The sequence below is a fragment of the Delphinus delphis genome, chromosome 2, assembly GCF_949987515.2.
Source record: "Delphinus delphis chromosome 2, mDelDel1.2, whole genome shotgun sequence".
NCBI classification, from domain to species: Eukaryota; Metazoa; Chordata; class Mammalia; order Artiodactyla; family Delphinidae; genus Delphinus; species Delphinus delphis.
The window spans coordinates 49,921,002-49,936,675 of record NC_082684.1 but is presented as its reverse complement, the minus strand read 5'-3'; the positions used below and the strand labels follow the sequence as shown (position 1 = coordinate 49,936,675).

At 44.8% G+C, this 15,674-nt stretch overlaps 1 protein-coding gene across 2 annotated transcripts in view; it reads right to left on the bottom strand.

The window, feature by feature from the left end:
• The window catches only part of NIN (ninein), a 104,589-nt gene extending 89,906 nt beyond the window's left edge, over nucleotides 1-14,683 (bottom strand). For both annotated transcript variants that reach the window (XM_069540443.1, XM_060004575.1), the window contains exons 1-2: nucleotides 14,635-14,683; nucleotides 6,280-6,483 (exon numbers count right to left, since the gene is read on the bottom strand). In XM_069540443.1, coding sequence (XP_069396544.1) covers nucleotides 6,280-6,462 — 183 coding nt within the window. In that variant the 5' untranslated portion in view covers nucleotides 6,463-6,483; nucleotides 14,635-14,683. The remainder of the gene's footprint in view (nucleotides 1-6,279; nucleotides 6,484-14,634) is intronic.
• Nucleotides 14,684-15,674: the final 991 nt, after the last annotated feature.

Here is a 15,674-nt window from a genome sequence, read left to right as displayed (position 1 = left end):
TGGGGCAGAAAAGCCCCTCAGGGCACAACCCAGAACCAAAACGTGAATAAACGCCGTTATTGTGAAGAAATGCACGTCAGTGGGCTCACTCAGTTCAGTCCCTGTAATTTTGAAGTACCATTTTTTCTCCTCCAAGGGAGCTTTACTACTGTATTCTGTTAAAATTTAGAAATCTTCAGAAATATACAATGTGATTAAATCTCACACGGTAACCAGCGAGAGCCATGTGTACCTCGGCTGGTACCCCCTCATTTGAATAATAATTGCCGCCATTCATTTTACAAGCATTCCTATACCTTGTATGCCTCAAAGGGCAGTTTGCAGCAATGGGAAAATTACATGACTGACTAAAAACACACATGACATTTAAACTAAATTAACAGGAAGACTAGTTAAATCTGATATTTTTTGTCATGTGTCACCACCGCTTAATAGAAATTTACCTCATCACTTTTCCTCCCCAAATTTCATAGGAATGCTTTTTGAGAAACATAATTTGCCTTTCTGAAAAAATAATTTAAGCACAGCATAAGAAACAAATTCTATTTCAAACCACGCACAAAAAACCCTGTAACAGGAAGTAGAATGAGGAACTTAACGTTGCATAAAATCATCTCGAGCAATCATGGAGATCAGATGCATACGGTTTCCCCATGTGTGCAGGCAGCACTTCAAACAGACCTGAGATGAGAGGGCTCAAGCCAGCGTTCAACAAAGTGGGCTTATTAGACCAGACAAAGGCCCACGTAACTCTCATCACACTTAGGAGGTTTGCAGCCATTAATACACAGGGAAATCAAAGAAAGGACATTCAAAACATTAAGTGGTAGCTAAAATGGGTATAGAAATATGGACTCACCAGAAGGGCAATGTAGAGGAAAATAACTGACAGCATTATGCAAAGAGAAATGACACAGAAGAACAAAGAGACATGGTTTCATAATGAAAGATACAGTTACAAATGTTTTCTCCTAAATACAGCATTTAGGTTTTTGCAGCTTAGTAGTCATTTACTGCAGACAACGTGGAGAGAGGCAAAGGCCATTTTAAGAGGTGGGTTTGTAAAACCTAAAGCGACTGTGTGAAGTTGTACTCCAAGATGGACCCAAGGAGCCCTGCCTACAGATAGAAACAGATGCAAACCACCGCCACACAAGAGACTTGCTAGCAAATCCATTCCCTACTCTAATGAGCTTTCTCAGAAAATCATTCCTGGGAAGTCACCATTTATCGAAAACCCACTCTCAGTGTGTAAGAGATGAAGGGGGGCAGTGTACAGGGAGACACAGGACACAGTAGTTAACTGTGTTCCTGGCTCCTAGATGGCCTTTGATACACATGCTCTAAGTCAACCTCATCCCAATCTTATAGGGAGGGTATTATTCTTCCCATTATAGAGATGAAGAAACTGAGGCTCAGAGTATTTAAGATAATGTACATACATGGCTAAAAAGTGGCAGGAGTCAGTACTTGAATCCAGGTCTGATTCAAAGACTGCTCCAATAGCATACGGCATCCATGTGGTGGGGGAGGGAGTTTGAGGATGGGGGTGGGTTGCGGGGGATGGAGAATGAGATCCATATTTGCATATGTGGAGTCTGAGGAGGCAGTGGAGACATGCATTCAAACTCAGGGACTGGGAAATCTGGGTTCCCATCCTGATGCTGCTTCAAATGAGTTGCCTGACCCCAGACAAGTCACCATCTTTTTCCAAGTTCTGGGTTCTAGGTTTCTCTGTCATACAGATGAACACTGAAGTCTAAAATCTGTGCTGGACACTGAAGAAGTTTAAGTCCCCTCCATCCAAACAAGAAGCTACTCATAAAAGTATAAATGGAATACTGCAGAAATCTAATGAGCATTCCTGATCATACTTTCTCTGGTGGGAGTGACAGTCATTACTGAAATAAAGTAGGTAGAGAAGAACAGCCATTTAGCACTTGCTCATACCTCTTGTCGAGAGTAGAAGGCCTTCCCAACAGGCTGCTGGAAGGCCAGCCCTCCCCTTTGCCCTTGCTTTATGTCAAACTAAATACCTTGCGAGGTTCACAGTATACAACACCAAAGTCAATTTTGCAGTGAGGTTGACAAGAAAGTGTTAATAAAGAAAAGATGCAAGTCTTGCAGCCTCTTAATCAGAAGGTCTTTTTGTTTATAAATGTGAACTATAGACCCTTAGGAGTTCAAATCAACCCCACAGAGTCACAAGACCAAAATGGAATTAGAAAATATCCCTCACTGTTTCAGGTTAAACAGTAAGATAGATGGCAAAGGTTCAGACATTTAAGAGATGTAATGAGAAATGTTCCCACCTTTCCCTCCAACTCATTCAAAAAGCCCAGATCAATAATATGAAACAGGAGTATGAACATGGGGTGGTTATAAACAGGCACTGTTTGATGATCAAGGGTAGTTTTGCACATAGAGAACAAGTACAAATAATCACCACCAGAAAGTACTGCTGTACTTCTGATTCACTTTTCAAACAGTTAAAATGTATATAAGTGAAAGAAATCTTAAAAAGCTGAATGAAGTGGAAACAAACCAGCAAATGGCCATATACAATTAATCGTGATGCTTATAAAAGAACACAAGCACTTGAAAATGAAAACTGCAAAAGCTGAGTGGAATTATATACTTGTACAGTTATCAAATTTTAATACAAAAAATTCCAAAGTGCCTTTGATGACCAAAGTGCACACACCTATGGGACTCTTTGGAAGCCAATGGTAAGTTCTGCTACCACGCGGCTTGTTCTGATTCTAAAGAGTGTCAAGAACATGAAATATGTCAGCATCTAGATTCATATTAAAGAGTAGAGCAGGGAAGCTCAGGGGATGGGGGGGCAGCTTTGTCTCAAAGTTAGTATATTCAATAAGGAAAGGAAAATGTATTTCTAAAGCTGGACCTAACTAAATAAAGGCTTCAACAAAACCAAGGTAAATTATCACCTTTAGGTTCTGATTTCTTTTTTTTTTTTTTTTAGGTTCTGATTTCTAATAAAGGAAATAGAGAGGCATGTGGAAACACTTCCTTTAAAAGGCACAATAAACAGGAAGCAGCTACAGCTGGAATTAATTGCTTGGGTGGAAACTTCGTTCAATAAGTGAGCTAACATGGTTCCCTTTGGTTTTTTTTTGGTTTTTTTTTTTGCGGTACACGGGCCTCTCACTGTTGTGGCCTCTCCCGTTGCGGAGCACAGGCTCCGGACACGCAGGCTCAGTGGCCACGGCTCACGGGCCCAGCAGCTCCGCGGCACGTGGGATCCTCCTGGACCGGGGCACAGACCCGTGTCCCCTGCATCGGCAGGCGGACCCTCAACCATTGCACCACCAGGGAAGCCCGGTTCCCTTTCTTAAATGTTTGTAGTATTTACTCCCAGTACAATTCACCTGCCAGGAATGTTACCTGACCAGACTATAAGTTCCTCAGTGTTTCAAGGAATCCCTTGTCTTGGGGGTCTGACCCACCTGACAGATGCTTAACTGATGACAAAGATATGAATGGAGCTCTTTTGATAACCTAGTAGGAAACACCTACCAGCAATGTCCTCTTTCCTTTATATCAGTGATCCGCAATCTTTGGGCGTTTCAAACATTTACAGGGTAACCACCATGCTCAGGGGAATATGGTTTCAAGTTATAAAGCAAGATCAGACAGATTAATTTGAGGGTAAATGGCCCATTAGTAAAATGCATGAAAATGGCAAGTCGATTTAAGTTACTTTCCTTGACAACTGTCATAAGAAACATTAGGCTTTAAAAAAAAAAAAGGACAAGAAGTTATGAAAGATGGATCTTAAGATAAAAAATAAACAGATAATATTCTTAGTTGAGGGAGAAAACGCTTTTTACCTTATTTCTTTTTCAACAAAAAAGATTAATTCAGCTTAATACCAAAGGAGGTAAAACTCAGATGTTTTCTTTTATTTAAAAATTATACTTGTTATGATATAAAAGACAAAATTAAAACCACAAGCATCCAGGAGGCTGATGGGTACTAATGTGCTCCAAAAGCCAATTTAATGGAAAACTTTAGTTTACAATAAACATAAGTTGCACTCATACCATAAGACCATTAGAATGCTGACATACCAGACATACACAATACATATTTTTTGAATTAACGAATACATGAATATATTTAGGTTTGTCATGCTGTTATTTCTTTCTCCTTTTTTATGAAACCAAACTGCTAACGCTTACATATTTTTCTATAAATACCATCTAAAGAGAAGAAAGACGGCTGGTATTAGAAACAGCTTACCATTTTATAATTTTACAACTTATGATTCCTCTTCCATATATCAAGATGGCAGAACTTAGAATTCTCCAGTGAAGTCGAAGGAAATTTTTTTCTTTATAATTTAAAATTGTAGACCATACAGAGTATCTTAACAGCATATGGCCCAGTTTATGTGATCATCTGAGAATAATTCAGTTTCACAGAAAATGCAAATCTAACAGTAGTGCATTAATTCATGCCAACCCTGCTCTCAAGACAACCACCAGGGACCTCCCCCATGAAATCTATATGCATACATCTATTTAACTTTTATCACTGGCTCACTAAGTAAATATCAGGCTATAGACCACTTAGGTATTCATTATTCGCAGGCGAAGAGCAAACGTAAAGGCGGGCTGGTAGTGTCAAGTCATTAACGAATCAATCGATAACTGGGCCCCTGTTTTAGTCTGCCAAAGGAGGGCAAGGATGTGTAGCATCTGGAGAGCAAGCTGTCGATCTGCTGCCAGGGAGCAATCTGTTTACAGCAGCGGGTTCCACATTTACACTGGCTCTCAAGGAAACCTGAAGTTGTATCATGTCTTCTTCGGCTTTAATAGGTGTGAAAACAGATCCCCACTTTGATACTCTTCCTCAGATACCCAAAGGACTGAGATCCCCAAGGACGACAGGGAGAAACGCTACTCTGTTGGCTCCCCGAAGTCTCTGAGATTGAGGCAGAACTAGAAAACATTTGAGTACCTTACATGATGAGAAGCAAGTCGGTTAATTCTCAAAGCTCCCATCTCTATTGCTTTCAAAGCAAGATTTTTAGCATTTTTTTAGGGATCACGTGTATTCACAAGCAGCTAATGCCCCCAAAGTTACCAAAAATGGTTCTAATTTTACAAAAACTCACACTTTCTTTAAGTGTGAGCCCTGTTAAATGCCACCTCCACGGTGCCAGGCCCCCAAGAACATCATTCACCTTCAGGATGATCGCCACTCCCGTCCATCTCACATCACAGAGAGCCAATACACTGCACTGTATCTGAGGCCACCTGCCCAAAGCTTCAGCTAAGAGACAGTGAAAATGAAATGAAGAAAAGGAGGTTTGGTCACTGGAATAAAGTTGAGTTTCACAGCTGCTTCCTCAATTTATACCACGTGATAAAAACGGACGTCTACAAAGTGTCAGCGATGGCAGCAACAGAGCTCAAAAAGTACGGCCCATTTTTCCTTCTCATCATGCAAAACACCAGCAGCAAGACTCAACTCAAAGCCATACAAATGATGCTCTCAATTTTAATTATGAGAACTGAAGACACTGTCAGGTCAAGACATCCTTCCCACTAACAGCAAGAGGGAAAAAAGGACCCCTTCTCACCTCTTACTCATCTGTGACTCGATCTACGGGGAGAACGTGACTATTTGTTTTCGTATGTAAAAGCTAGTATCAGTACACACGCACACCCCTGCTGGAAGCAAGTCGTGCTGGGTTTTAAGTAAAACTGCACTTACCCTCCTGTCTTATTTTCTGGGTGAAAGGTTTAATTAATGCTTTACCCTAGGAACAATCCTCACGAGAAATAGCTTTACGGGGAGTGAAAGTCGTAACAGCAAGCTGCTCTTCCTGGCAATGGCAGTTTTCTTACTGTACTTTCCTTCACTTCCATGGAAATCTCAGCCCCCTCTCTTGATGAGTGTGGAGTCCATAAAATGATACACAAAGAATAAGGAAAGCACCGGAAAACATCCTCTTGTTACCTTTTTCTCTTTTCAGCTGAGAGGCTCAGAGGACACCTTCATTCCAGAGCACAAATTAAAGCGGGCCCTCATCACCCGAGCAAACTTCGCTGCTAAGTCACACCCATTACTTTTTATTTTTTCCTTTTTCTTTTTTCTGTTTATCAGGTTAACAGCTAAGAGCACACACCTCCAGGATGTTAGAAACAAGTTGCAACACTTGTGGTTCGCCCCACCCCCAGCGCCCGGGCAGAAACCACACCCACTTCCCAACCCCCCACCCCCACCCCGCCTCTTCCCAGGCCTTACCCTGCCCAGGAGGTTGTCCTGAAGCAGCGTCTCTTGCAGCACCGGGGCCACCTCTTCCAAGCTCAACATGTGGCAAAGGTCGGTGAGTTCCTCCTGTCCCAGGGACCCGGTGCCCGTCGTGTCAAAACTGTCAAACAGCTCCTTGAGTCGGGCCTCATGCTGGTCCTGCTCCGCCTCATCCATCCCATCGCCCACAGCGCTCACCTGTGCGGGACAGAGAGGGGGATGGGTGGTGGCAGCGCTGGAGTCCTGCCACCGCCCCTCCACTAGCCACTCCTACCCCTGCCAGCCCCTTGGGAAGAACACTCTGTGTGTCCCGGTCCCCTCATGCTGGTCCATCGGGACCTTGTGAGGGTCAGCAGGGGAGGTAACACTACACCTCCCGCTCCAGAGGACCTGCCAGATGTTGCAACTTGCCAAGGCGTTTCCCTTCTCTTTCTTCAGCCTACTGCCCCCCACCGTAGTCAGACTGGAGGGCTGCAGCAAAGAGGCACTGCATGAATACTTCTGATAGAAAACCACTCCCTGTTTACATAAGATCAAACACTTCTTACATGAGTTCCTCAAAAAACAACTCAATTAACTTCACTGGTGCAATTACATGAGGTGTGACAGGAAGAGTATTCCCTGAGGCTCGCTTCAGCCCCAGGGAGTTTTAGGTAATGCTTAGTTGCCTAGAGAAAGGGGAAAACACAACTGCAGCCTTTCAATGAGGTTCGAAGGAGCCACAGACCACATGTGAATCACACAGAATCTCAGGACCCTCCACTACCTAGACAGTCTCCCCTCTGTACTCCTGGTTAATAGGTCTTCCATCTCTCTGATCCACCCTAACCCCAGACTTTCCATGTTTCCACATTTCATGGGATTTGTGAAAACACAGAGTCATCAATATCTCTCAGAATCTTGTTTGCTAAAAATATATATCATAAAATTCTAGGTCCCTCAATACTTGAAGAATGAAATCTGGTTTTTTGCTTGCACAATAATTCACTTTTAATGTGTTGGGTTTTCCAACGGAAGCCTGAAACCTTCGCATGTGAAGGTACCTTCACAATGATGCAATGGAAGCCAGACAGAACATATGCCCTTGAGAGGGTGACCTCAGCCAGCTCAAACAAGGCTCGCAGAACCAGCCCCTTGACTATAAAAAGCAGCACCTTTTTAAAAAAGTATTTATCTTGCCAATATAATTTTTTATTGTGATAAAAATCACATAACATGGAACCCACCCTATTAACAACAGTTTAAGTATGCAGTACCGTATTTGTTCGCTACACACGCACTGCTGTACAGCACATCCCTAGAACTTTCCCATCTTGCATGACTGAAACTCTATACCCGCTGCCCAGCAACTCCCATTTCCCCTCCCCTAGTCCCTGGCAACCAACATTCTACTTTTAAAAGCACACCTTTAACTAAACCGAGTCCTGGGTCAGAAAACTCTTAACTTAGAGGTGATGTTATAGGGAAGATCATTACAGCACGGGAACCACACACGTTAAGATGCTGAACGCGGCCAGACCTGAAAAGAAGCGAGCCTTCTGTAACACATCAGTGCTGCTCTAAGCTGGGTTGCTTTCTTTTCAGAGACAACTGTTCAAAACATGACGAGCTAAAACAGAGCCAACGACTATCCCAAGGGTTTCAGCAGAATGAGGTGAAGTCAGAATATGGATCCAAACAGCTGGGCCACTCATTAAAGCAAAGAGGTAATGTTCTGGTCCAGGCTCCTGGCCTCCCAGGTCTCTTCTCCTAATTATCAGTTTTTCTATTACGGTGCTGCTAGCTCTGGCTGCCTTCCCAGGGTTGGTCTGTTGGGTTAACTAATCACCACGTAAATGTTTACAAAATAACCTGAGAGTGCTAAATAAACATCAAAGCATCCGAAATGAAAAGCCAAGGTGTTAAGCAAAGCCTCAAAAGTTAGGAATTTAGACAGGGCCAAGGCTTAGCTAATGAGATTCACTTAGCATCCACCCAGTTCATCATCACCTAAGATCTGCTGAGAATCCCCAAGATGCACTGGGATTTTCAGGGCTGCCACAGCTCTCAGACTCACTCTCTGAGTTCTACAGTCCCCTGGGCTGGAATCTGACCAACGTCATAAAAGCAAGACTATTCTGCTTCTGCTTGACTTTACATTTAAAAAAAAACAAGAAAAAGAAAAACTCAAAAGTGAAAGAATTCTAACACTTCCCCTTTTAATAATTATTTTAAGGGGTGGGGATTTGTCCATCTAAACCAATGAAAGAGGACCATAAAGGTCACGATGGTAATGTGTATCTGTTAATCCCATCTTCCTAATTTATCTGCCCATTGGTAACTGTAACCATAAGTTTGTTTTCTATGTCTGTGAGTCTATTTCTGTTCTGTAAATAAGTTCATTTGTACTTCAATATAAAAAAAAAAGTCTCACAACGTACTGAGAAGTCCCAATCTTATCCACGGCTTTGAATCTGATACGCTATCATGCCCTGCTCTCTGGGAGGTCATTGGATTTCCACTAAATCAAACCTCTTTCATTTCACAGCAACTTTCCTTTGTTATCTCTTTATTTCATCTCCCTGCTTCTCAAGAACTGTGCTTAGTAAAACATTCTTTTGACTTAACAGGGAAAACGGCCCCACCGCTGGAGAACAAATGATCATATGGAAACATCCAAAAGACGTTACATATGGTGACAAGTTGTCAGTACTCTTCTAGCGCAGAAGGCATTTTTACTGGCTGATTTTATTCCCCAAACGTTCATCAGTAATTTCATGTGCAAGAATTATTTTTCTCCCCACTTGGCAGAAATTTCTTGAAGGGCAAGGTTCACAATTTCAATTTCTTTTATAGCTTCCCCCAAATGCATAGTACAGTCTGTTCTTCACACCAGGGACTCAGTAAAGCATCATGGACTGACTTAGGATATGCAGATTCCTTACAAGGAAACTTACCCTGAATGAACGCTACAGAAATGAGCATAGGAAGACTTTGAGACACCTACTTCTTCCACAAGCATACCTCTACTTTCCCCATCCAACCCCTTTTCAAAGGCATTTTCAGTCTTAGACATATCCAGGCGTAAGTAGAAAGCGAGCACCCACTGCCAGACTGTACCACGTAGAGCCATCTGAAGTTTGATTCTATGATTTAGTCATTAAGCCAGTGGATTCAATTTTCAGCTGCATTTTTGTTGTTGTTATGGGATATGACTTTGGAGGAGAATCTGTATTAAAATACTTTCCCAAGTCCCCTTGTTTATAGAATGAGAATAATAATACCCATCTGGAAGGTTGTTCTCAGGGTTAAATATGGCAAGCAAGAGCGGCTAATCCCAGAGAAAGCTGATACAAGAGGGGAATTGAGAAAACAACTAAGAAAATACCTGCGATTTGCAAAGGAGGGGTAAACTGAAGAGGGGTAACTTACATACATCAACAGGTCATAGATCTGCCTTCCTAGAAGCAAAACAGGAGCTGTGGAACGCCATAACCCAGAAAGCAAGAATGGGCGAGGGACATATTATAAACATAAGCCATATCGTATTACTAAATGGTAACAGTAGTAGGTAATGTTCAGTGCTTCCTCAGTCTTCAAAGGCAGATTATTGATAACTTTAATGTCAAACTAAAGCAGAAAGCCTGAAATATAGTTGGAAGTTCAGAAGACACTTTTTTTTTTTAAACTTCTGAGCATTTACTCTAAGTCTGGCCTATGCTGAGTACTTAGCATAAATGATTTCATTTAATCCTCCTAATTCTTTAAAGTAGATCTCACATTCCCATTTAATATGTAGAAACTGGGGCTTGGCAAGGTTAAGCTACTTGTCCAATGATACAACGCTAATAATGGTCATGGACCCGCGACTTGAACTCTGGTCTGACTCTATACTATCTCTTAGTCCTACACATGCACACAGAACACGTGACTGGGACCACTGGAACGGTATCACTGACAAATCACTTAGCTCCACTTTTATGCGTTAACCAGCTGAACGGTAACAAGAACTAGAAATGACCATGGAACACTTGGTGGCCATAAACTAAACTCCTCCAAAATGGAAGGAGGAGGGGTGGGGTTCCTTCCTCCCTATGTGCCTTGATTCATTTATTGACTAATTATAGCCTATGAGACACTAAGGATACACAGAATAAGCATTCTCTTTTTTCTAAAGTAGCTTTGGGATTTAAAGGCAAAGAAGACAAGCACTTTTACATAAATATGATTATGAAGAGTCCTGTGTCTTCGATAATGGGCACAGTCCAGAAACTGATCATTGTTAAAGTACTTCCCCCCACAAATATTTAAGCATGTCTAATCTGTGCAATTCAATGCTTTCCAGAGTCAGAGCCTAGCTGACACTCACCAGTGACACGAATCTTCCTTAGAGATGAAGGAAGTTGGGTTTTGAATGATAAATCGTCCTTCAAATTGCCAAGGACAATTCCAGTTTTATAAAGCCTGCCACAAACCTGGGCCTCTCATCACCATCTACCTTCCCAGTCAAGTTGCCAGAAGCCTTCGTGACTCCTTTGGAATAAAAGGGCCAGTGTGGGCAATATTTTGGAGTTCTAACAAGGGATGGTTAAATAAGAGGCAGATGCAAAGGGCCATTAATCATAACAATTACCACCCAACAACCGCCCATAATAAGAACTATTCAGAGTATTTTCCTTCCAGATAACTCAAAACAAGGCTGCCAGAATGAGCAGACCCTGACAGGGAAGTCCATCAGAGACTGGTGTCACTGTGCTCCCCTTGGCAGCCCTGGCTGATGAAATCACAGTGCCAACTGGGATCGGAAAAGAGCAAGGTGGAGGTGCTGCTGGGATAATGAAGTCCCCAACATAAGGTCCACATGAAGTGGATCCATGAACTTGTGAACTTTCCAGCATCCAAGGTATAGAAAGGAGCTTCTAAGAATGGCAGACCAGCCAAAGGGGACGTCTGCTCTGGGCCAAAGGGAGTGAAAAGGAGACAAAGTCTGGCAAGGAAAAACCAAATAATAAAATGAACACAATGCCAGAGCCCTAGCCCAGGCCTTTTATTTCCCCTCCAGATGGTCTAGCAGCTGAACAGCTACAAGGAATGTCTGGATGCCCCTCCTGGCTCAGCAGCTTTCCCTGGGTATCATAATAGATGCTTTCGGATCTGTGTTCAGACATAGCTGTTGAGGGTCCACAGTCCAGGCAGTGACCACCAAGTGACTAATTTACTTTATAACTAAAGAGATGAACGTGGACAAACTCTGCTTTGGCAAAGCTTTTCATTCACGCCTTTAGCTTTCACCGTTTGGCAGGTCAGAGCCTCATAAGGCCAATAGTCAAAATAAAATGTTTCTTTTTTCTTCTCTTTTTTGCAGACACTTGAATTTGCTGCAAAGATTTCCAGGCTTACCGTTTTGGACTAACTTCCGCACAACGTGAAATAGTGACGAGAATAAATTCAAGTTTAGCAAAAGCTTAATAGAATAAGCAATTGTCCCCATTTATGTGTTGATAATAGAATATTTCTGCCCAAAACTGCTGCCCATCAAACTGATTACTGTCAGATAGCCTCCTCTCTGCTCAGATAGCACCTCACTTCTAGCTGGATACTAAAAGCACAAGAGTATCAGCAAGCATAAAATCAGAGTGTAAGAATATAACACAAAAGCTTAAAGGCCACCACACCGGAAAAGAATCATATTAAATTGGAAAGAAAATAACAACCTTTGCTAGCTACAGAAAAAATTAATTTAACTAAGGGTATCCCACTAGCATTTATTCTAAAACATAAATAAGCTTTAGTATTTTACCACCCTGAATGATGTAGCAAACCCAAGCTTTTGTTAAACCTAATAGCTAGGTGGATTACCCAATCAAGTCATTAACTCAGGATGGCTGGAGGAATAAAATCATTAGGTTAGCACATGGTAGATTCAATAACCTGTAATCAGCTACTAAGTAAAATTACGGAAGCAGAAAACAGCTGCATTTTTGCTACTTTCTTAAAAGAGACAGCTTGTAACAACTTTCACTTCTTGAGCCATATTTACTCTAATTAATTTAGAATGCCTGCAGCTCTGACTACCGTTCCCTGGGGTATAAAAATGAAGCACTTCTCTATATCTATAAACAGTATTTTCCCAACTTTGCTTTTTAAGGGAGGATTAGGTCATAAATAGTTCGTCATTTTTGTATCTAGAAGCTTGAATAAATGGTTAATTGCTGATATAAATTGCAATAAAGTGTCCTGATTTCAAATAAAGTTGCTCACTTGCATATTCTCATAATCTTTTAAAAATTCTATTTTATTTGTGAATAGGATAAAAATATCTTTTTGCAAGCTTCAGTAAATCTCTCCAGAAGACCCTGCCCAACAGATGTAAGTTCAATAGCCAGAATTCAAACCACATAATTTATTGGCTTACAAATGAATTGGCACCTATAAAAATAAACCTCCTGAAAAAGCTTTAGGCTGTTTGAATCCCTCTAAAATGATCTGGCTAAATGTGCCAACCCTTTATCAATGTAAGACTGATAAAATGTATTTTCATTATCAACATAAAATGGAAGCACCAAGATTGGTGAAATGATAGTATACAAAGTCATTTGCAGTGACACTTAAAACAATTTATTTGAACAACATTTGACTTATGATAAGAACGTTGTCTATTAAGATTGACTGTTCAAAATTCACTGGAGCCCTATTCTCTCCCTCTGACAGTTAACATCTTTTGATATTAAGGGTCACCACATATCTAAAATGAAAAAAAAAGCAAGAAAAAAGACACCCATGCCATTCTGAGTAAGTGTCTATTAAGATGACTGATCCTTGACATTTTACTGCAAAGACCGTGCCTGCGATGGCTGCCTTTCCGTTGCCCCCTGTAAAGCCTTTTCCTGCCTTGGCAATATCTTTGCTGATGTCCAACCCATTTGGAACATCCGTAAGTCCTACACTTTATCTATACTGCAGTTCAGAATGCTTTCCTCTAAGGAATCACCAGAGACCAGGTGAAAATAAACACATCTGCAAAGAAACTCCCCAGCAGTTTACTTCACCTCTCTAAGGACACTGACAACAGCTGAGGAGACCACAGCAAACTGTTTTATCAGCCAGCCTGTCATGTCACTGTTACACACAGTCTGGGAATTTCCACATCCCTCTTCAACTCCACAGCAAGACCTGCCAATATTTCAGGTCAGCTACCAATACGTTAGCCACTAGGGAAGACTCAGAATTAAGCTGACACAGAAAAAAATACATATCCTTGCAGATTGTCAATCCTCAGGAAACAAGTAAACATATATACATTTATGTTAATGTATTTAAGGGAGCGGGATCGAGAACCTTCCATGGTCTCAGAAGCTTAGCCCATGTGCCTCGGTTGACTTTATTAGGATCCTAATCCTAAAACATGCTTCCACCTCAGTCACAAAAGACAACCATGCGATCCGTTTTGATTTCACAAATTCAGGAGTTAAGTTCTATGGCAAGCTCATCTCAGGAATTCCTCAACACCAGGAGGGGATCTGCCCCAGTCAAGTAAAGAAAGCAGAAGATCTCATAAGAGCTAAGTTGTCTAGAAACAAGGTGCATGGTAGGACAATCTTTCCAGCTCCATTTTACTTGCACCAACTTAGCCCCGGTTTGTCAGGGCTGAGGCTGGGAAATCGCCTCTTCCTATCTCTATCTCTTTCAGCTTCACAGAAAGAGCTTTCAGCAGTAAACTGTTTCCATCAGCTTTGTCCTTTTGTCAGAGACCGGTTTGGTAGCTGCAGAAGCCCAGCCCCTGGAACCCTGGAAGCTTCTGCCGCGACACTCCACACTTCCATTCCGTGGGTCTGGCGGTCAAGGGTTTCAGGCAATAGCCGAGCGTCATTTTGTTTCTTTCTTAGTAGTCGCACTGGGTAAAGTCTTTCTCTGTGCCTTGATCCCTGACACCTTCTACAATGGGTCCAAACAGCTCTCCGCTACTCAGACAGCCCAGACTAACACCTCGGGTTTCCCCAGGCAGGTTTCTCTCCAGTTTCCCAGTCACAGGGGTGCCTGGATGGCACAAGGCAACAGAACAACCACCCTTTCTGCTCCCCTCCCCCGCACCCCGGGACTCAAGTCCTCTCCTGGACCAGCACACAGTAGCCGCCTTCAGCTGGCAGCGCGGGCGGGGACAACGCGGGTGGCGGAGGTGCCCAGAGCCGGCTGCGCTGCAAAGCCGGGAGGCGACGTGCGGCTGGAGCGCGGGCGCGCCGCCCAGGTCCCCGGCAACGCGTGATGCAGATGCGCCCCCGACCCGCCCGCCCATCGCCACCCCCGGAAACCCCAGACACCCCATTGTGTCCCCGGGCAGCAGCTCTCTCGGCCCCCACCGTCCTCGCTTACCTTCTGTCGGCCTCTCCGTTGCGCCCGAACAGCCGGCCGCCTGCCTCCAGTGCTCTGCAAAGCGGGGGAGGACGCTTTGTTAGGGCTCCAGAAGCGGGACAATACTTCGCAGTCGGCGCCGGGGTTCAGGGCGGGCGTCCTTCAAAAGGACGCGAATGGGGACCCGCGCGAGCGTCATTTCCATTTGTAAGGGGCCAGCGCTCACAAAAGCGCGGCTCCTGGGGGCTGCGGTGCGCATCCTCCCCGCCCGCCGGCCCGCTCTCCCGGACCGATCCCTCCTCCGCCTCCCACACCGCCCCCTCCCCGCGGGGTCAGCCTGGAGCGCCCCGGCCCGAGCTGGCCGCCGGGCCACCCGCTTCCTCGCTGCCGCCCCCTGCTCCCAGCCCGCGGGGACAACCACCGCCCGGCCCCAGCCCGGCAGGGGAAGCCCCAGCCTGTTCCGGTGCCTGGGCCGCCAGGGCGCGCAGGGCCTCGCCCACAGCGCGGGGGCAGCAAGAGGCCTCCGCGCACCCCCAGGCCGCGGGGCGGGGGTCCGCGGGAGCGGGCTCCGCGCTTACCGCGTCCCGGGGCTCAGGCGCCTGGCGCTGCCGCGGGGGCCATGGCCGCGGGCGCACTCGGGGCTCGGAGGCGGCGGCGGCAGTTGCAGCGGGACGGCCGCGCCCAGCGCGCTCGGCTCCCGGCTCGGCCGCGGCCACCCGAAGCTTTGGACGCAGGGGAGGAAGGGCCAGGCCCGCGCGGGGAGGAGGAGCCAGGGCGACGCCGGCCCGGGCGCGGCTCCTCCTCCGCGGCCCGCGCAGCTGGGGCCGCTGAGGGAGGAGCGCTGGGCGCCGCCCGGGCCCTCGCGGGGTCCGTTCCCCCCCACTCCACCCCTTCTACGGGGACTGCGCCTCTGGTGGCCGGAGCACGGAGGAGTCCGGTCCCGGCTTGGCTGTGACCCTGGGGCGCTCGCCTCGGAGATTTGAACTTGGAAGCTCCGGTGCTTGCCGGGGCGCATATGGAGGAGGTCAGCAGAGGTCGACCCCCTTCCGGATAGCTTCTCC